We start from the raw sequence: 22,006 nt of genomic DNA on the forward strand, positions 1-22,006 counted from the left end.
CCATGTTGAAGCACACCAATATTTCACAATACTCTTAGATGTTTGTACGTGTTGTGGATTTACTAATAATTTTGAATTTTCATATCGACTCATTTTTTTATTTCTTTTTATTTAGGTTTGTTAAGTGGATGGCAATGATAAACTACAAATTGTACTGCTGCATTCGAGATACTGTCTGCATAAAACTGCAGTATTGTCCGGAGTCACTGGGGAATTTCTCATGAATGTCGCACCACACAGGCAGGTATCACTCATTGATCGCGGAATCCCAGTCTTCCATGAATCCACCATGTAAACGCACGATAGGCCACAAGCCTGTACCACCTGTGCAAGAGATACAGAAATTGTTCATTTAAATGAGTCCAATAATTGCATGTATTTGTCATAAATCTCCCCCCGTCTCACCTGTGATCGGGATCTCCCTTGTTCAGCCGCAGGACTCTTCCTGTGGGTGGTTCGGGTCTTGAATAGGCTCGCCCGAGCCTCGTCAGGTTGCAGAGCGCGTTCAGAGTTCCGGGAAGTTCGTGGTTCAGGATTAGCGATAAACAAGCAATGTAGGGGGGAAGTCCAGGAACAGGAAAAAAGGCAAGGAAGGAAGTATGAGGATCAAGGAAGCAAATGTAGAGAGCAAACACACGTCGGGTCACTATTGAAGATAGCGTTGAGACGCGCGGACCCGCAAGGGCGTGACCAATTTATAGTACGTGCTACGACGTGAAAGCTAGTGCGTAGCACGGAGCTTGGTACGGCCATGTTGGGAGGAACAAGGAGTACAAGCCCTTCGTGACAATGACCATGAGGTCCAGAAGGGGCAATTTCGCCGGGTCATGACAGTATTATGTTTGAAATACCTTTTTAAATGATAATGATACAGTCATCACCACGGATGCTAGCTTGTGTGGTTTAGGTGCTATACTCAACCAGAAGAAAGGGCATACTGAACACGTAGTGGCATTCGCACGGCTGAGAAAAATTACTCCACAGCGGAGAAAGAGATGTTTTCCTGCGTATGGGCAGTAGAGCATTTCAGGACTTATGTATGGGACACCACTTTCAAACTGGTCACCGACCATAAGCCCCTCATTCATATGCTCATTCCAGGGGGGACAAGGTCGTCAACGCCTGGGTTGGCACGCATCACGGCAAAACTTCATGAATCCACATTCGAAATAACCCACATAGCCAGTTGGAGAAATTTCCATGCGGACTGCATGTCGGGATACCTGGAAACAAAGAGAAAGCCACCACGTTCCTGCAAGATGAATGCATTGTAGCATCTATCCAAGCCCTCAGGGGTCCAGAGTTGAGTGAAGGACACTGGAACGAGGAGGACAGTAAAGACCCCACCATGGTGAGACTTAGAGAGTGGGTCAGGAGCAGACAACTAGAAAAAAGGGCCATACCGGAATGAATGAGTCCGTATTGGAAAGTGGCAGAAGAAATTTCAGAGGTGGAAGGATTCTTCATCAAGAAAGACCAACTAATAAGCCAGTAGGAATGAGAAGAGTCATCCTGTGCAGGGCCCACTCAGGGCATTTAGGAAACACTGTGACACGGCGTCGGGTGAGAGAGGCGTACTGGTAGCCTGCCATGGACCAGGAAATACGCTCCATGATTGAGAGATGCCACAAGTGTCTCAACAGTGACAAACGCTTGAAAACTAGACAAGCCCCGATGATTCCCACCGAGAACCCAGAAGCGGTGTAGCACAAAGGGGGTTGGGTTTCCTAGGACCATTGAATGCAATGGCTCCCGAGCATCGGTATGGCATAGTGATGGTAGACTACCTGAGAAAATGGGTAGAAGCAGAATTTGTCCCCAACATTACTACAGCCACTGTCATAGAAGACCTCACATCCATTTTTCAGAGGGAGGGTCTCCCCAAAGATTTAGTCATGGACAATGGAGTACAGCTAGTGTCACGTGAAATTGAGTTATTCCTCACAAAAATAACATAAAGCACAGCAAGGCCGCGCTGTACCATCCCCAGGCAAAGGACTAGTGGAGAGGGCAAATAGGTTCATCAAAGGAGCCATCCAGTTAGCAAAGCATCGCACAACGGAAAGAAGCCAAGATGAATTTACCCCTTGTAAAAACCCTGACAGACATGCCAAGAGAGAGCAAGAACTAGAAACCTCTGCGAGAGAAATCACAAAGAGACAGAAAGAGAGGCGCAGGAAACATCCCAAGAAGTGAGTCAAGCACAGGACGCTGTTGGTAGGAAGATCATCCGAGAAGAGAGTACAGAACAACGGTGAAGTATGATGACTTTGTAATGGAATAAACTTTGCTTTGTTATCAAAAGGAGGTTTGTAGGGACCTTGCGAGACGCGTCACTGCATAGTCTCACGAGATTTCCTGCGCAACTCAGTGAGAGCCACGAAAAGAAGGCACCAATGCTCTGGAGCAGGTCACGGTCCCGGTGCTCTTCCTTACCAGAGACTCAGGACTGCCACAGCACTACAGAGCAGCACAGGACACCTCTGTCCTGCATTACTTACCTCCCTTGCTCATGAACATTTAAGGAACTTAGTTTCAAGTGTTAACTGCATTGTTGTTGCCATAACCAATAAAGTTGTCAAATCCAGCTGGCTGTTTCTCCTTTATTATACAACTACACTTCGGTTCTCCAAATGTTCTTGTAGCAATGTGTGCTTGAAGGTGCGCGTGTCTCGCGTGTGTGGTGTTGGGCACGTGCGGGTGTTCTATGAGTGGCGGTTGGGAACAGTTGTGGACCGCCGGGTGGGACGCCAGTGTCCCTCACATGCTATTTCTGTATGCCTAAGTGACCTAAGATGCTAAAGCAATAAACCTATCAACTATCTTACCTGACTGGAAGCTTATACTTACCTGATTGTTACAGTTCTCCCATAAGAATGTGCTCTTTAAAATTACTATGGTGGTGATACAGTGCAGGACAACGAGCATAGCAACATAACAAGAAGTAAACTGTTTCCCAGATGTTCAAGGTGACCCAAACAACAATTATTATGTATTTTAACGTATGTTAAAACAGCAGTCATTTAAACATCAAACCAGTGATTTTGTAATGCACAGGTATTGTTTGTTATGTAGTTCAATAAAGCCTATTTAAACAATGCCTACGAACGACTCCAAAAAAACGTTGAGATTCGTATACAAATTTCTAATAAAATGGCGGCGCGTTGCTAAGGGGGAACCCTTGGGAAGCAACTAGTGACCAAATTGTACAAAGAAGACCAGTCACCTGGGCACGAGCGTTATCTTGGTCTAGGGCACTGTCCATGATAATCTCAAATGCCTGACCCTAACATGGCTGTGCTCGTTCAGTTGCGCATGCTTAGTCAACGGCCCTTTCTGCTGTAAACGAGTTTCTCGTGCAGGTTGTCCCCTCACGCCGTTGCGTCGTTGCGCGCGCCCGCCGCTCCTCAGACACAGGCAGGCAGTGAGGGCGAATGCGCACTTTGCTGTGCGGCGCTTCTGTCAGTGTGTGTGAGACGTCAGCGCGCGCGCGCGCACTCACGACGGAACGGCCGCGGAGTAATCACCCCCGAGTACCGGACGGAGCTCGGGCGCTGGTAGCGAGCGGCTTCCGCCGCCATGTCCGAGATTGGGGAGCCCGCCTTTCCCAGGAAGCCCGCTCTCCTCCCGACCCCAGCCTGGACGCCACAGAATCCCCCTGCAGAGGCGCTCCATCGCCGTCCTCCTCTCCTCCCAGCGCCTCATCTCTCCGCCACCTACCCGTACCCGGAGCCCCCTGTGCGCCGTGGTTTGTCACCGCCCCCCCGCCGCTCCCTGCTCCCCACCCCGGTGTCCCCACCCTCTGCGGATCGCAGGGCCCATAGTCCGCCAGTAGGGCACCGAGGTATTTCCCCGTCCCGTGTCTACCGGCCCCCGAGTCCCACTGGGGGATACAGGACTCACCACGTAGGATACTTACCGCCCAGCCCTCCCAGGGGTTACAGGCCCCTTTCACCCCCGGGAGGATACCGAACTCTGTCTCCTTCCCGCAGACCCTATTCCCCTCCCTATAGGAACCTGTCCCCGCCTCCCTACAGGAACCTGTCCCCGCCACCGGGCTCCTACTCTCCCCCTGGATCCCGTAGACGTCCTTCTCCAACTCAGGGCAGGTCCCCCTCCCCCGAATCACGTGGGCCTTACACCCCGCACCACGGTTCCTCGCGCAGGTACCCTTCGCCGCCCTCGGAGAGATACTACCGCGAGCCGGAGAGCAGCAGACGGGTAAATAAAGACCGGGGAGTGGGTGGTGGGGAAAGAAAAGTGAAAGGCTCATCCGTTGTACTCACCCGGTTTGTTGTCCTGAGTAATTTCTGTCTTGCTCCATCTAACGTGCGACTATGACGTATTATTGGCAATTTAGCAAAATGTAACCATAGTCTGCATGGGCGCTGTACACGGACATGTTACCACTCATCAATTGTTGAAAATCAATGATCCTGTAGGTCGCTGTTCCAAGTGGCTCATCGCATTGATGTGCTTTGCACCCTGAAGTAAAGTGCACTGAGAATGGGTGTGTGTGGCTGGCTGACATACCCCGGAGCAGACATTGGGGGGGAGGTGAGAGTTGGGGTGCTGTGGCATACTGTGACCTTATGTGCACTCGCGTCACCTTGGTGTGGTTAATATTAAAGCTATTTCTATAGCGCACAGTCACCAACGGAGTTGGTCTCCAGGCGCTCAGGTGGTTCTGTAAACAAAAGGGGGGCGGGGTGGGTGAAGGGGGCGGAGGAAAGTGAGAGGTGGTGTACTATTGGCAGCTTCAGTTCGGTTTTCACTGTGCGCTGAGCTTGGGTGTGCATGTAGGATCGAAGCAGGTCCTCGCGTGCTGTTGTGGCATTCTATGTGTTTGTGGTTGCAGTGTGGTGAAGTCCATGCGGTTTGCTGTGAGAGGTGGTTGTGTGGGTTTTGTGTGCATTAAGTAAGCAGAAATTGGAGGTTCTATGTCTCATAATCCCTGTAGTTTAGTTTATGTATCAGATAGTCGTATTGGGTTGGTTTATTCTCTCTCTAGATATACTTGTCTAGTTTTTATGGTGATACTGTGGCTGGATTGGCTGATTAATTGGCATAGTACCCCTGGTTTGGTGAGCATTGTCCTTACATCGATAGTCATTAACCAGCTTTATTTACTGGCGATAGTCCATTGGGTGGTAAAACTTTTCTTCCCTTCCCTGACTGTCTAGTATCAGGACTCGGGGATGAGGTTGTCCTCCAGCTAAGGTGCACATATTGAAGGCAGGCGTCCCCAACCGGCACAATCCTCCCCGCAATGAGAGACAATGAAGGACTCTCCCAAATCGGGAATAAAGCCAAGACAGAGTGCGGGTGAGCTTAAATGGGAGTTTATCAGTCAGAATAGGGCATGCAAAGAACTCTGCAAACTCCGAGAGCGCGCTGTCTGACAATAGCAAAGACAGGCATATATATTTACAAAAAACGTCATAAGAACCTACATACTATAGGGGGCACAAGTTCGATGGGATTGGGTGGCGATGACTAACTATAGGTGCTGCTGCGATGCGGTTGGCTTTGGCTGGAAGACGTTACTGGTCAGCCTCGTGGGTTGGGCTGGGCCTGGCAGGTTGGCTGAGTTCATCCGGGCGGTTTTGTTGTGCCATCGCGGCCAGTGTCAGAGATGAATGTCTTTTCCTGACTTATTTGCCCTAGGCCATGCACACCGCAGTCATTCAGTCGTTGCAATATTATCTTCTTTAGTAAATCTTCCAATAGGTTATCCTACAGGTTAATGCAACACAGGAGGAATGCACCTTGTGAGGGGTGTGATGGTAATACGTCAGGACATGGTTACCAGTGTCCTGTTGACCGGGGCCATAGGTCGAGGTGCGAAGCTTCAGGGCCTGGGACGGGCGGTACAGGTCTTTCTGTCTTGTTAGAAGTTGTTATGGATGTGCCGCTGTGTGTTGTCAAAGTATTGGGCGTCCTGATTGCACAGGGCCATAAGTCTAAGATGATCCGGTGGGTTGTGGGGTTTACGAGGGGGCGCCTTTGGAAGTGTGTGTTCAGGCAGAGGTTTACTGCTGTGCTGTAAATAATGCAGGTGGCGGGCCGCGGCCTTGGGTGCTGCAGAGGGGGCTACAAATCTTTGAAGCGGCTCCAGTCTGTTTGGGGGAGGTGGAGCAGCGCGGCGCGGGCCTCTGCTCTCATGTTTTGGCAGCCTTCGCAGGGTGGGAGGGGGAATGGCCTTGCAAATATTCACAAAGGTATCTCCCTCGTGTGTTGCCGACTTTAGGTAAAAACATCACAAATATTTGAGCACTCTATAATACTTATTCAAATCACTTTAAAACATGCATTTCAACTTTGCTGGATGTGTCTCGATTATATCCAGTCTGAGCACCGTATTCGTACACTATGTTTTAACAACTACAGTATTTAGTTATATGCATATACATTTACAGTAAGTGAGGTAGTAGTCGGGTTGGTGGAGTACATAGAAAATGACCCGCCACTGTACGTGATGGTGGTGGCACATATGGGGCTTAGACATACACACATGACAAGTGCATTCTCGCGCATCCTTCACATGAGCCCTCTGTATGGTTACATTCGTCTTCTCTAGCAGCATTAGTTTGGTTATGGCGCAAAACCATGAAGTGTAAGTTTCCCAGTGATACACGTAACAAATAGATCCCTGGAATGCTCCTTCATTATTAGTACCCAACTGCAGTGGTGTGGGCTCGCCATTACTTATATCATGGAAGCATGCTTTCTTATGCTTATACATTTTACAGGTTTTTGTAATATAAGAGATTTTGTGGAGAAAAGCATACTTTGCAAGTGGTCTTGGCATTAATATGTAGAGACTTTCTGTCATCTAATGACCATTTTACTGTTCTTTTCATTGCCCAGGCCTGCTGGCCGGGTCATGCTGGGAGCGATGATACACTGCGGAAGGTGAACTGTTACAATGTTAGTGTATTACGCTAGCTCATGTCCGTCTTGTTCGTGGGAACGGGCTCGCAGCGGATCTGCCATGGTGCTGCGGCGACAGGGATAACAAACTTTCCGAAGGTGGGGGCCGCGCTACAGTGCGCTGAGCTCACACCATTTTTAGTAGACAAAATGGTTTCTGAGGCCTAGCTAAATTCTATACGTGCGGGCAATGTCTTCAGCAGGTGAACCCTCCACCACCTGGGCCCTGGTGGTAAGGAGGGGACGCCCAATGAGCCATGGCCCTCACCTGGGGTGGAGGTGTAGGCAAGGGGGGGGGTCTTTTGGACCACTCCTCCCCTACATTTCCCCCCTTTCGTTACTTAAGTAACGAATACTTTAAGTCCTCCAGCCTTCTACATTCTTCTTCGTCCATCACTGCCTCGTCCCATGCAGGTGTGCCTTTTATGGGCATCCATGCTCTGCACACCCCCCGTAAGCTTTCCCCTCTTCTGGCATATTCATCAGGGGGACAAGTCAGGTATATACATCCGCCATCTCCTGCCAAATCTACCCACACCTCCTGGTACCATTCTAGTACACGGGGCTCTCTAATGGTGGTGTGCCATGCTTTATCTATGATATCTTTGTTGTGATAGATAGGCACTAGCTGATATCTCGGTGTGTCATCTGTTCCTGTTTGTACCTGCACTTCCTGCATGTTTTGCATTGTCCCACGGGGGTTGCCCATTTGTCACCATCATCATTGCACCATTTGGTACTGCGTTAGCACAAACTCGAAGACCCACCTGGCAAGGCAAAAAATTAAAAGGAGGAACACCACAGCTGGCATCAAAAACTTCAGTCGTTCCAAGCCATGAGGGGACCCAGGAGAAGATGTTATCGAACCACGTGCTGTCTTCTGCTCCACCTTCCATTTTCATTTTTTCTCCTAGGTTGTGGACTGCTTCGATCACATGGGACAGGGAGCCGTTCTCTGCGTCGTCAGAAGGTACGAAAGTGCAGCAGGCACTTCCTATTTTTCGGCAAACACCTCCATCCATCGCCGTCAACAGGTCCAGGACATACCTGTTTTGCATGGTCATCAGTCGTAAGGCCCTTAGTTCCACTTTTATTACGTTGAACCCTTCTTCAGTGTCGTTTGCCAGCTGAATCAATTCCCAGCGTGTTATCTGGAGCCATTTTGTGTTTGCTCTTGCTTGGACACTTGAGACGAGTGAGGCAAAGAATGTTTCTGCTGAGCTGAAATATCGATATCTGTCTGGGATCTGAGCCAACAGTTCTGATGATGCCTTTGATATGTAATTTGATGCTCGTCTGTTACGGGTCAGCACCTCTCCCTTGCTTCCGGAAGACAGGACATATATTTGTGACTCTGCAGTTGGTTGGGCCGCACTCTGTTGTATGCGTTCCTGTGTCCTTTTGCTCCCATCGATGTGGCTTTCTGGTATCACCATTAGGGCTGAGTGCAGAGTGGCCATTGAGCAGCTGCCACTCCATGACGGGGGGAGGTGCAGGTATGCCTGGTTGCCGCATACCCAGTACGTGTCCATCAGGGCCGCTGTGCCTTTTCTTAGATCTGGGATGGTGAGGGTCTTGTTACAGTTCTTGTTTGTTCCCATGGAGGTCTTCCCCTCTCCTTTAAAACATAGTTCATAGTCTATTTCGTTCTGTAGTTTGAAGGGTTTTTCAATGGCGGTCACCCAAGTTAGTTTAGAAATATGTTCCTTCCACACTGGTGTGCATGTTTCTTCTATCCACTGCAATTTCTCTGGTGCCACACCTCTCAGTGCTTCAGCTTTACACATTACTTCTTCATCCTTCCACTTGTTGTCTGAAAAAAGTGTCCCTTGTATTACAAAAAATGGTTCTTCCAGACATACCACCCCTGCCGTTTTTGGGTAGCAAGTTTTCTCGTTCTGCAGCATTTGAAAAGTGACTTCGTGTGCCTGGAAGGTGTTCTTAATCCTGCATAACGTGAGATGAAGGAGACATTGGGCATCTATGATTGGCAACTCTTTGGGTAGCAATACTTTGGGTGTACCTGAAGCGTGAGGAATGAGGGAGCAGACATAACAGCTCTCGTTTGTTTAGCTGTGGCACTCATATCCGCATACCATTTATTTGTCTGGTGGGGGTGCCGTGGGTCTTCCATTTTATCTAGTCCTAACCCATAGTACTCATCATACTTCCTCCTCCCTGCTTCCCTCTTTCGTCTGTTATTCTTGTTCCTCATGTACTAGACCCCCCTTTCTCATTCCCGCCCCCCTTGGCCCATGCATCATATAATATTTTGTGTATTGCTAGCAGCTTTTCCTTTTTGTCCCTGACATTATCTTGCAGGTTGTTTTTTAGTATGGGGGCAGGCTGGCTGGTGGGGGTGTTGTACAACCATGATATGGCAGACGGGTTTCGGTCATTTAAACTGCGGGCATTGTAATTAGATATCCCTGGTGGAGACACTGTGTTGTCTTGCACTCCACCCTGTGGCTCTTTCTTTTGTAAGATGACAGCACTGGATGGTGTGGTATGATAACCCCATACAAGTTTAGTTCCGTCTCATACCAGAAAATCACCTTCCCTCGTATTGGCACTTGCAGTTGCGTTGGTCCCAGTAGTGCTGTTAATCCCAGTAGTGCTGTTAATCCCTCCCCCCTCGTTCATCTCGATAGAGATGAACGCTATAAACCAATATGTAACCAGGCCAAACATTAGTATAAAAAACAATGTAATGCACACAGATAATCCACACTCATACGAATATCTGCATCTCTCATGTAATAATTCTCTCATTCTACTAATTCTATCCGTTGCAGGCTGCCCGTTAGATGCCATGGTAGCTCCTGTTTGAGATATAAAAGTGCATTAAGTGCATGCATGTAAACATTTTGCTGGCACCATCAGTGCCAATATATATTGACGGGGAATGGAAGCGGGTAGGGATGCGCGGAAGGGTACTCGCAGACAAGGGTGTAAACATGTCATAATTTGGTCACTTCATTAATTACATATAAGTCCACAAGATAAAAAAGAAAAAAACGGTTTTTTTTTTTTCCAGTAACATAAGAATGCAAGTATGCTAATCAGTCATTTTCCCATTCAAGTCCAGTACTAACACACGTACACAAGTTCATATTCAGACATTCTGCTCAGTTGCATCGTTTGCTGTTGTCTGTGCCTCCTCATCTACCTCCTCTTGCACATTACTATATGCTTTCCGTACATCTGTCAAGTGCACCCAGTACCTCAAGCCCTTTACTTTCACTGCCGTGGGCGTGCAGAACACTACCTCGTACGGGCCATGGAACCGTGGTGCATTCCATCGACGCACAAAACTTCTGACATAAATTGAGTCGCCCGGCATCAGCTGTAGCTGTTCAGGCTCCGTGACAGACCCTGCTATGTTTCCCCCCTCTCTAGTGAAGGGTGGAGAGAGCTGCTTTGATATTGCGCGCGCTGCCCTTGTCAATTTCTTCAAATAGTCTGTAAACTCATCCCCCAATATCGCAGCGCTTCTGTGTGCATCTGAGTGTTCGCGCAGTGGAGAGTGTGCTGTGCACATTCGTCTCCCAGTCACGATCTCGTGCGGGGACAAATGGTGGTCTTTGCTTGGCTGATTCCTCAGCTCAAATAGCGCAAGGGGCAGACAGTAAATCCAATTCTTTTTAAGTGAGAAGCATAGTTTTGATAACCTGCCTTTTAACAGTCCGTTCATCTTTTCCACTACGCCATTACTTTGAGGATGATAAATCAGACACAACTTGTGTTTTATTCCCAATAATGTAGTGACTTCCTTGAAAAGTTCATTTACAAAATGAGTGCCATTATCTGAGCGAATCACGTCACAAATTCCCCAGCGCGGAAACACTTCCCTAACTAGGAACTTTGCAGCGCTTTTGGCATCAGGTCGTGCACATGGGCCTGCTTCTACCGACCTTGAGAATGGGCATACAACCACGATCATGTACCGTGCTCCATTACACCTCTCCCCAATGTCCGCGTAATCAATATGTAGCTCTCTAAATGGGCCAATGGGTTTTGGAATTGTTCCCCGGAGCGTGCGTAATGTCATTCCTGAATTGTATATCTGACATGTTGTGCATTCCATCGCTAATCGAGATACGTGCTCCTGGAGACAGGGCACGAACCATTCTTCCTGTATTTCTGCTGCAGTGTGCTGTCTGGTATTGTGTGCAGGTTAGTGTAGTTGTTGAAACGCAATTTCTAATAACTTGATTGGCATTACCACTTTCCCTGAGTTGTTTTGTCGCCACAGTAAGTCTGTTGCCGACTTGCTGCACCCTCGTTTTGTCCACATCAATTTTTCGTCTGCACTAGCTCCTTCCTGTAATTCTAGTATTCGTGATATAGGCATCATACTGTAGCCTTCTGGGAGCTCTTCGTTTGTTTTGTGCTGCAACATGTACTCACCTGCTTCAAATTTTTGAAAATAGGAAGCCTCCTTGGCGGCAGCGTCTGCTGCCGCGTTTCCCAAAGACACAACGTCTGTGTTGGATGTATGTGCTTGGCACTTCACTATTGCTACTGCAGTAGGGTTTTGTAGGGCCTCTAACTCTTTCAACAATTCTGCATGTTGTACTGGTGTTCCGTCTGCCCGTCGAAATCCCCTCTGCCCCCATCTTGCTAGACCTCCATGTACTGTCGTCGTCATGTAAGCTGAGTCTATATATTGTCACTGCGCAACCCTTTGCTGCATGTAGTGCTTCTATGAGAGCAATCAGTTCTGCTGCTTGTGCGGAGTAATGTGATGGGAGGCGGTACTGTACTAGTGTTTCATACTCACCGTCTTCTAACCTCACTACTGCCATACCAACATGTTTTTCTCCCGTGTCCACGTCAATCGATGCAGACCCATCCACGAAGTACACTTCCCCCTCGCTCAGAGCGTTCTCACACCACTGTGTCCTCCCCTTTTTCTCCTGTGTAAGTAGCACAATTGTGGTCCTGCATGTCCTCTAATGTGCACGCTTCTGTAATGAATGTGGCGGGGTTCAGTGTCTTGCATCTCACCACATGGATATTGGCGCTAGACAATATGATCTCATAGGCTGTTGCCCGCTGTGTTGTCAGTGTGCTTTTTGACCTCTCAAGTATTGCAAATAATAATGTTCCACAAACAATGTCACAGGGCAACCCATTACTATTGTGGCACTTTTCTCAATCGCGAACGCGGCTGCAGCAAGTGATTGTTCGCACGCGAAATGGCCTTGCATCACGGCATCTAAAGTGCCACTATAGTAAGCCAGAGGCTTGTGTCCTAGGGACGTCTTTTGTGTCAGAACAGCTGTCATGAGTGTTCCCTTGCAGTGTGAGAATAGGTAAAATTCGCGTCCATAATCGGGATTTGCTAGCACTGGAGCGCTTGAAATTAACTCTTTTAATGATTGAAATGATGCGCTCATTTCTCCTGACCATTCTATTTTTTTGTTCTCCTGTTGTGCTTCCTTGAGTGCTTGTAGGAGGGGCCTTGTGTATGCTGCATAGTCTAATATCCATGCTCGGCAATAGTTGCACATTCCCAAGAATTTCTGCATGTCTTTCACTGTTGTGGGTTCTCCTACTGATCTTATTGCTTCTACCCTGTCAGGGATTATTCTTTTTCCATCTTTTGATATCAGCTGTCCCAAGTATAAGACCTCTGTCATGCAGTACTGTAGCTTTCCCTTGTCTACCTTGTACCCCTTGTTGGCCAATAGTGTTAGGAGTGTTGTTGAATCTTTTCTGCATGTTTCCTGGTCTTGTGCACACACTAGTAAATCATCTACGTACTGAATGATTGTACTCTCAACTGATAGGTTTCCCAAGTCTTCATGCAATATGCGGTTGAATATGCTTGGGCTCTCACAGTATCCCTGCGGTAATCTGCAGTGTTCATATCTCTTTCCCCCCAATGTAAATGCTGTCGGGTATCTGCTCTCTTCAGCCAGAGGGATTGAGAAAAATGCGTTTTTCAAGTCTACCACTGTGAAATGTGATGCCGTTTTTGGGATGCTGCATAATATTGATGCAGGGTTCGGGACCAAAGGGAACTCTTTCTGAATTACATCATTTAGGGGGCGTAAATACTGTATCATCCTCCAAGACCCTCCCTTTGCTTTTTTGATTGGATAAATACATGTGTTACATGGGGAGTTTGAAGGCACTATTATCCCTTGTGCTAGTAGTGCATTTATTGTCTCTTTTATCCCTTCTTCAGCTTCACGGGACAATGGATACTGTTTCACTCGGGGTAAAATTGCTCCTTGCTTTAGTTTTATTATCACAGGTTGTACTCCATGCAACAGCCCTACATCATGGGGGCCCGTTGTCCACAAATTATTTGGTACGAGTCTCATGTCATCATCAAAAAATGACGGCGGTGCTCTTACCACTGCCATCAGTTGAGCAGGGATTTCCCTAGCTTGAATCAAAATGTCACAGGGCATCGCTATTTCCATTACAATTTCACCATCCCCCTCTGCATCTGAAAAGAGATCCTCGTCTGTTAAGTCTCTTAGGGCGATGTTGGCATTTGTGCACAGTACTGTACGCCACTCACATCCTTCCATATCTACTCCAATCACAGCAATCCTTTTCGCTGATACCTGTACAGCGTGCAAGTCTAATGATACCACTGACCCTGGTGCTGTGTCGGGGTACACTATGGGGCGGAAGAGGAACTCTGCTGGAATCCTCCAGTCCATCTTTCTCAGCTCTGGAATTATTAGAGCCAATGTCTTTAGCCCTTCGATGAACATTTCCTCATTTTCCGGCAACCCCCGCACTTCTTGTGTGGTTGTGTGGGCCTGTACTACCAACATTGTACGCAATGGGCATATTCCGGGTGTTGAACACACTATACCTCTCTCAGTGAATGATATGGTCATGTTGAGTTTACTCAGGAGATCCCTCCCTAATAAATTTATTGGTGAATGTTCATAATACAGTAAGGGCGTCTTTACAGTCTTACCCCCCCCCCCCCCACTGTTACATCCAATGCTTCTGTGTAAGGAACTTCAATTACAGCCCCAGAGAACCCCTGCGTCTCTAACTTCCGGTTAGATAACGGGAACCGGCCCTCTCTAATGCATGATTTCTCCGCTCCCGAATCAACCATAAATATGAACTGCTTGTCTCCTATCTGCGCCCCTACCAATGGTTCCTCTGCTGCATCGTAGGTGGTAGATAGAACTGGACACGCAAGTGTTCTCTGTGGGCTGTCCTATGCGGGGTGTCTCATCGCCCCCCCTTGATTAAAGACACTTCCTGAAACTACTGACACGCCGTTGTAGGGTGCTGGTGCGGGGGCCCCGTTTGCTGTTGTCGCAAAAGGGTGCCTGGCGTATACTGCATATTGTCATTGTTTTGTAGGTGGCTCTGTGTTCTATACTGGTGTCTCTGTTGTTGCTCATTATTTCCTTGGCCTGGGTTTATCGGTTGCTGTTGTTCCATTGGAAGACCATATGGGCTCCCCGGGTGGGGATGGCCATACTGTTCTACCTCTTGGAACCCGTTGTTGGGTCTGCTTCTGCACTCCCTAGAGTAATGCCCCCATCTCCCGCAGTTCCAGCAACTTCCTTGTGCACCTCTAGGACCCTGCCATCCATTTCCTCCCATTCCCCCGTACCCCGGTCCGCCTCCTCTTCGTCCCCTGTACCCACCTCGTCCCCCTCGAGGGGTCCACTCTTGCCACTGCTGACCTCCACCTTGTTCCTGCTCGTTCCACTGCCGCTGTCCTGCTCCAACCCAATTAGTTGCCATCCTTCCTTGTATTGCTATCAGCCCCTCCTCCTCTTCATCTCCCTCCCTGCTGTGTGGGAGCGCGGCTACTGCTGCTGCGACCTTCACCAACTTTGTCTGCACTAGTTTTGCTTCGTCTGCCAATCTCCTCTGCGCCACCTCCTTCTCCCTTTCCTTTATTCGCTTACAATGGTGCACTATTATGCTCTGAATCTCAGGCCATCCCTTCGCTTCAATGCCTGCTATTTTGTCAAGCGCCTTTTGCACCTCTTTTGGGAGCCCTCTTTTTATAATGGAGTAAAATAAAGATGTCGATTGATACCAGGGCGTACCCGTTTCCGCTCTCCACATCTCTTGGACCCGAAAAATATAATCCATAGCCTCCTCCCCGTCATTCATGGTACACTGCATTACTGACTGTAAGTCTGGTGTGTCTGGGAACGTTTCTCGCAAGGCATCCCACACCCTGGCACGCACTGTGTTAAAGGAAGCTCCGTCATGGCGGTCGCAGTCTAATGTTACTCCCGGGAAACCGGCCTTAACCCATACTCTATCAGCCTGATCCCCCACTGCTGATACGAGCAAGCTCTTCACATCTCCTATTGCTAGGGGTACCCCGGCAGTGTGTTTCTCAAAAGCGTATATCCACTTACTTGCCCCTCCTGATAACAGGGGCAATAGTTTTAATAAATTGGCTTTATCCATCTGAGCCCATGGGATATAATTCGGCCTCCCTCCTCCCCTGTGTATCAACGGGAGCTGTAGCCTTCCTTTTGTCGTTGCATCTACCCCTGTTTTGGCTGCTGATGTTCCCAGTGATGCTATTTTCCCCACCCTGTTCCTTAATCGTCCTGTCCACTCATCCAGTGTTCTCAGTGAACATGTACCATCCACCCCTTCACTTCCCCCTCCCATTGCCATGCTCAACCTGTCGCTTTCTTCTACATCGTCCCTTATATCACATAGTAGTTCCTCTCTGTCCCCTATAGGCCTTTCTTCATTATCAATATCAATACCTCCCTCTCGTGTCCCTACTTCAATTATTCGTGTCTGTTCTTCCTCAATTCTGAACAGTATCTCACCTTTTTTCCACCCGTCTTCGAGTGTTCTATTCTCACTCGGCGCTCTAGACATGCGCCCTGATCTTGCAGCATTAAGTGCTGTTTGTTCACATATGTCTTTTATCCTTGAGAGCTCATCTTTCGCTATTGAGAGCCTTGATTGTAAATCACCTGTTAGCTTTTCTATGTCCACCCTTTGTGTACTTGCCTGGGCTCGCTCCCTTGTACTTTCATATGGTGGGGGTGCTGTTGGTCGGTGGGGTGTAGTAGTTGTCGGGGGAGGCACATAAGTGGGGTCACTGTACCCCTCTGCGGGCACAGGCTTGTTTAATATCGGGTACAAGCTTATTACTTCTATGGGTGGCTCTACATTTGACAGTTCTTTAGCATCTTTCTGTATCATCAGTGGATTGTCTGTGGTGGATGGTAGGTCAGGATTTATTGCTGGTGCTTTAGGCGGTGGTATCTCTTCAAATAACCTCCAGAGATCCAATATTTCCCTCCTATTGTGCAACTGCTTCCCCTTGTATTTCAAACAAATGCATGTGGCCACCATATCCAGGACACTTTTATCAAAGGAGCCCCCCTCTGGCCATATCTGGGGTAGCCCCTCTCCCTTCAGCTCTGTTATCCATTGGTCGTGATATTTCTTAATCCGCTCCGCGTACCCTGGTAGATTCTTACAAATATGTGATAGGGGTGTTTCGGCCCCCATCTTTGTGCCCTCCTAGTACTTGTGTGTCTCTGTGTGTCCGCAACTAAAATGTAGATGTATTATCAATATTATTTTTCGTTTTCTACTTCACATTCAATAATGGGATCCTTTGTGCTCTTCCCCCTGCCTGCACAATACAAAACAGGCTGTACACAGTTTCTATTCTATCCTCTTTGGGGGGGGGCGCATACAAGAGCAAACCATCAGTGATTTTGACAATAACAACCCGGAAATCAAAAAGGTACCCACTCACTTCACCTTGTCATTTTTGTCTCCCAGAAGCCTTATCCGGCCACACTTACCATGACCATTCAATTACTATGCATTTATAGCCATTTTATACGCTCGCAGTTCCAAATTCTCTTCTGACGCACACAAGGTGCACACACCTCTCTGTAACACTCTACTCACAATTCAGGCTGCCCTCCCTTTCCTCCCTAACCGGCTGTCCCTGTCCGTCTTATTCAGATATATTGATGCGCATATATATATATATATATTTTGATTAACTCTTCCCTCTTCTAGTAGAACTCTCTGTGTCTTACTTTCTCCCTAACGTTTTGTACGGATCTCACCTTTATTTTCCCCCAACCTTAAAGAAAAGAATAGAAAAAAGAAATAGCAGTCACTAATATATTCTCCGTGTCCCCCTTTGCCAGACACTTTTAACTTATTATCCACTTCTTCATATATTCCCAGTACTAGTCAAGATAGCACTATGCGGCGCCGCCTTCCACCCCCTTTCAGGTTCCCGTCACTTTTATCTCTTATTCACCTCTTAATCCTAATGGCCATATGCAAAGAAAAAGCAAAGAAAGTCTAAGATGGTCCTTAGTAGACCTACGCGCCCCCCTTTCTACCCCTCCTCGTTCCCTGTCCTAAATTTCCTCCTCCACCCCCTTTATGATCGCTCGCACTCAATACTCACGTGCCCGTCTTGAACCGATAGTCTCCGAAACTGGGTCCGTCCAGGCAGTGTTGCCGTCAGCTCAACAGTCAGCCCCGGCTCCGGCGAGCGGTACTCAAAGGGGATTTTTCAACTGGGATCCCGTACCCTCTCTCTATTGAGTGCGCACTTCTTAGTGTACCGGTCGCCGTTGGCGGGCAGCCTCCCGGAGCCGGCTCACCGTGCGAATCCCTTTTCGACCGGAGATTCTCGTGCCAAAAGGGGACGGTAATGTTAAGTCGGGAAAAAATAATAATAGTAATAATCACGCTTTCGGGGTCACCACTGAAGGCAGGCGTCCCCAACCGGCACGATCCTCCCCGCAATGAGGGACAATGAAGGACTCTCCCAAATCGGGAATAAAGCCAAGACAGAGTGCGGGTGAGCTTAAATGGGAGTTTATCAGTCAGAATAGGGCACGCAAAGAACTCTGCAAACTCCGAGAGCGCTCTGTCTGACAATAGCAAAGACAGGCGTATATATTTACAAAAAACGTCATAAGAACCTACATACTATATGGGGCACAAGTTCGATGGGATTGGGTGGCGATGCGGTTGGCTTTGGCTGGAAGACGTCACTGGTCAGCCTCGTGGGTTGGGCTGGGCCTGGCAGGTTGGCTGAGTTCATCCGGGCGGTGTTGTTGTGCCATCGCGGCCAGTGTCAGAGATGAATGTCTTTTGCAATATTATCTTCTTTAGTAAATCTTCCAATAGGTTATCCTACAGGTTAATGCAACACAGGAGGAATGCACCTTGTGAGGGGTGTGATGGTAATACGTCAGGACATGGTTACCAGTGTCCTGTTGACCGGGGCCATAGGTCGAGGTGCGAAGCTTCAGGGCCTGGGACGGGCGGTACAGGTCTTTCTGTCTTGTTAGAAGTTGTTATGGATGTGCCGCTGTGTGTTGTCAAAGTATTGGGCGTCCTGATTGCACAGGGCCATAAGTCTAAGATGATCCGGTGGGTTGTGGGGTTTACGAGGGGGCGCCTTTGGAAGTGTGTGTTCAGGCAGAGGTTTACTGCTGTGCTGTAAATAATGCAGGTGGCGGGCCGCGGCCCTGGGTGCTGCAGAGGGGGCTACAAATCTTTGAAGCGGCTCCAGTCTGGTTGGGGGAGGTGGAGCAGCGCGGCGCGGGCCTCTGCTCTCATGTTTTGGCAGCCTTCGCAGGGTGGGAGGGGGAATGGCCTTGCAAATATTCACAAAGGTATCTCCCTCGTGTGTTGCCGACTTTAGGTAAAAACATCACAAATATTTGAGCACTCTATAATACTTATTCAAATCACTTTAAAACATGCATTTCAACTTTGCTGGATGTGTCTCGATTATATCCAGTCTGAGCACCGTATTTGTACACTGTTTTAACAACTACAGTATTTAGTTATATGCATATACATTTACAGTAAGTGAGGTAGTAGTCAGGTTGGTGGAGTACATAGAAAATGACCCGCCACTGTACGTGATGGTGGTGGCACATATGGGGCTTAGACATACACACATGACAAGTGCATTCTCGCGCATCCTTCACATGAGCCCTCTGTATGGTTACATTCGTCTTCTCGTGTACTCTAGCAGCATTAGTTCGGTTATGGCGCAAAACCATGAAGTGTAAGTTTCCCAGTGATACACGTAACAAATAGATCCCTGGAACGCTCCTTCATTATTAGTACCCAACTGCAGTGGTGTGGGCTCGCCATTGCTTATATCATGGAAGCATGCTTTCTTATGCTTATACATTTTACAGGTTTTTGTAATATAAGAGATTTTGTGGAGAAAAGCATACTTTGCAAGTGGTCTTGGCATTAATATGTAGAGACTTTCTGTCATCTGATGACCATTTTACTGTTCTTTTCATTGCCCAGGCCTGCTGGCCGAGTCATGCTGGGAGCGATGATACACTGCGGAAGGTGAACTGTTACAATGTTAGTGTATTACGCTAGCTCATGTCCGTCTTGTTCGTGGGAACGGGCTCGCAGCGGATCTGCCATGGTGCTGCGGCGACAGGGATAACTGAAACTTTCCGAAGGTGGGGGCCGCGCTACAGTGCGCTGAGCTCACACCATTTTTAGTAGACAAAATGGTTTCTGAGGCCTAGCTAAATTCTATACGTGCGGGCAATGTCTTCAGCAGGTGAACCCTCCACCACCTGGGCCCTGGTGGTAAGGAGGGGACGCCCAATGAGCCATGGCCCTCACCTGGGGTGGAGGTGTAGGCAAGGGGGGGTCTTTTGGACCACTCCTCCCCTACAATATCTCGGAAAAGGTGCATCCTTGGGCCTTGAAACGTGGTAAAGGCGGCTTGAGCTTTTTTCCTTGTGTGGAGATGATTTTTTGTCCAGTCCTCCTACGATCATGTAATATTTTGCCGATTTCAGGAATCTGTCTCATGTGCAGTGGCTGAAATCCAGGTTAAGGGGTGGGTTTCCAAATCTCATGTAGCCTGCAATGTCCGGAGGGTCTTAACGGGTAACTGCAAAATTTGGTGCAGATTGGTGGAACAGTATGGAATTGTATAAGGAACAAACAGATTTTCTGCTTTATAATTATAGATTACAGCTGACCAGTTGTGTTTGCGTATGTTTGTTGCCAAACAAGTTGAGTATGTTGGTTTTCCCACCACCAACTCGGGGATTCAAAAATGGGTCTTTACTAGTGTTTATAATCGTAGTTTTGGCCATAAGTAATGTACTTTTTCCTATGTATCTTTCTATGGTGAATGTAAATGGTATGTTGGTGTAAAATGTGTAATTGTATCCAAGGGACACGTAATTACAATCCATAAGTAATGTTAAGTGGTTTTATATAGCGCCCTTCTGCTCGTTTTTTTGGCCTTTAATAATCATGGGCTCTGTAAGAGGGGAGGGTTAGCAGGGGCGGCAGATGTGATTCCTGTGTAGTTCACGTCAGTGTCAAGTACCTGCTTCCTGGCTGCTGCTCTGCTTTCTATGGGTTTGCTGGAAACTCAGTGAGGTATCTGATTTGGGGGAGGGGAGTGTTTGGGGTCTGATGGATTACAGTGCAACAAATATGTTTATGGCAGATGAGTAAAGGACCGTTTGGAACTCGTTACCGAAAGTTACATCCAGTCCTCCAGATAAGCACAGTACCAGGCCATTTACGCATTCAAATCCTGTAAATACGACAGCTATTTTCGCACATGTTCAGAGCAGAGAGCAGTACAAAGGCAACGTTACTTGATAACACCAGAACGCTTCTTTTGATTTATATCTGCATAGATGTAATTGCAGTCCATGGGGGGGAAAAACCTCTGAAACCGTCACTTTTATTTCTCTGAAACCCTTTATAAAGAAACTGCAAACATTGCTCTACGGAATGGTTTCTTTCTAGTCGGCTCCTGCTGTGTTTTGTGTCTAGATGCTCATTTATTTATGTCCATGTTTATTTTCCTAGCATTCTAAGCACTTATAATTAATACGATGGAATATTGAGTTTCAACTGAGAATTATCTTTTGTAACAAACTATGCTTTATTCAGTGAAAGCAAATCAGTATTACACAAGTATTTTTCAGAGTTCCTCTGCTGTGTTAAATTATCTTCACGTTTTGGTTGCCATTTGCATACTTTTTACACGCTTTGTATTCTTATTTAAGTTGCACTCTAATCATAAAAACAGTATGTAAAATGAGTATGCAAGGTCTAGTTTACATCCATTCAACCTTAACTTGCAGTCAATGGGTTCAATAATTATAACTGGTCTGTGGCAGCGGAATCCTTGCTCAAGAGTGGGCCATTTGTCATTGCACCAATCACAAGAGTCGCAGCCTCTGTCACATTTTCAAAACTACAATTAAAACATCCAAAACCTGAGACTCAGTGAGGTTGATCAGTTATTTGTAATTGAAATGGAAACTAAGCTAAACCTATCCTTGTATGTGGTATTCAGATATGTATTTTAACTTGTGTAGCGGTTCGTCAATCTTCTGGGCACTTTGATTATTGTATCTCAGTCGGTAGAGTACCGACCTCCTGAAGTATGTTAGCTGGTCAAATAGCTCAGCCGGTTGAAGGCTCGCTGCTGCAATCTGCGCGATATACAGGTTCAAACTCCTGCAAGGCCAACTCGACCATGTGTGCTCTAGCACTTTGAAGGGCCCTCTATGCGCCATATGGAATTACCAGTAAATATCTTAGACCAATTAACCATACAGACCCAAGGAAGCTGGTAAAATACTGCTTTAATTTCAATGAAAGAAAGCAGGGGAGAAGTAACTATCAAAATGGATGCATGCGTTTTCACACCTTCTTGTTTGTACAGAGTTTATATACTTTTCATACGTCATTTATGATGTCATCCTACGTGTCATTTGCAAAACCGTTAACGGGGGGGGGGGATTGGATTAGGGGAACACGTCTAATCTCATTGCCTGCCCCTGAGCTCCTTCAACATATGTAGTATACTGATTATAGCAGAGATTATGGCAGTGTGTTAGTAACTGCAACATTGTATGCAAAAATGCGTGGCAGGCTTTATGATTGGTTGGCAACCCCATCCAACCTTGGACTTTCGGCTTGTTTAGCAGCACAGGAATAGAAATGAAATGTCAGTGTTTGAGATGCGTCATTTCATTTCTTGTTTTCCCATTTATTCCATTGTATGTTATAGCCAAGACCTTCT

The 22,006-nt window shown here is 47.4% G+C and overlaps 1 protein-coding gene across 1 annotated transcript in view; it reads left to right on the plus strand.

The window, feature by feature from the left end:
• Positions 1-3,400: 3,400 nt before the first annotated feature.
• Positions 3,401-22,006, plus strand: part of ZNF318 (zinc finger protein 318) — a 504,061-nt gene continuing 485,455 nt past the window's right edge. The window contains exon 1 of the mRNA XM_069608802.1: positions 3,401-4,221. Coding sequence (XP_069464903.1) covers positions 3,580-4,221 — 642 coding nt within the window. The 5' untranslated portion in view covers positions 3,401-3,579. The remainder of the gene's footprint in view (positions 4,222-22,006) is intronic.

Source organism: Ambystoma mexicanum, chromosome 4q (assembly GCF_040938575.1).
Source record: "Ambystoma mexicanum isolate Mex_15411 chromosome 4q, UKY_AmexF1_1, whole genome shotgun sequence".
Lineage (NCBI taxonomy): Eukaryota > Metazoa > Chordata > Amphibia > Caudata > Ambystomatidae > Ambystoma > Ambystoma mexicanum.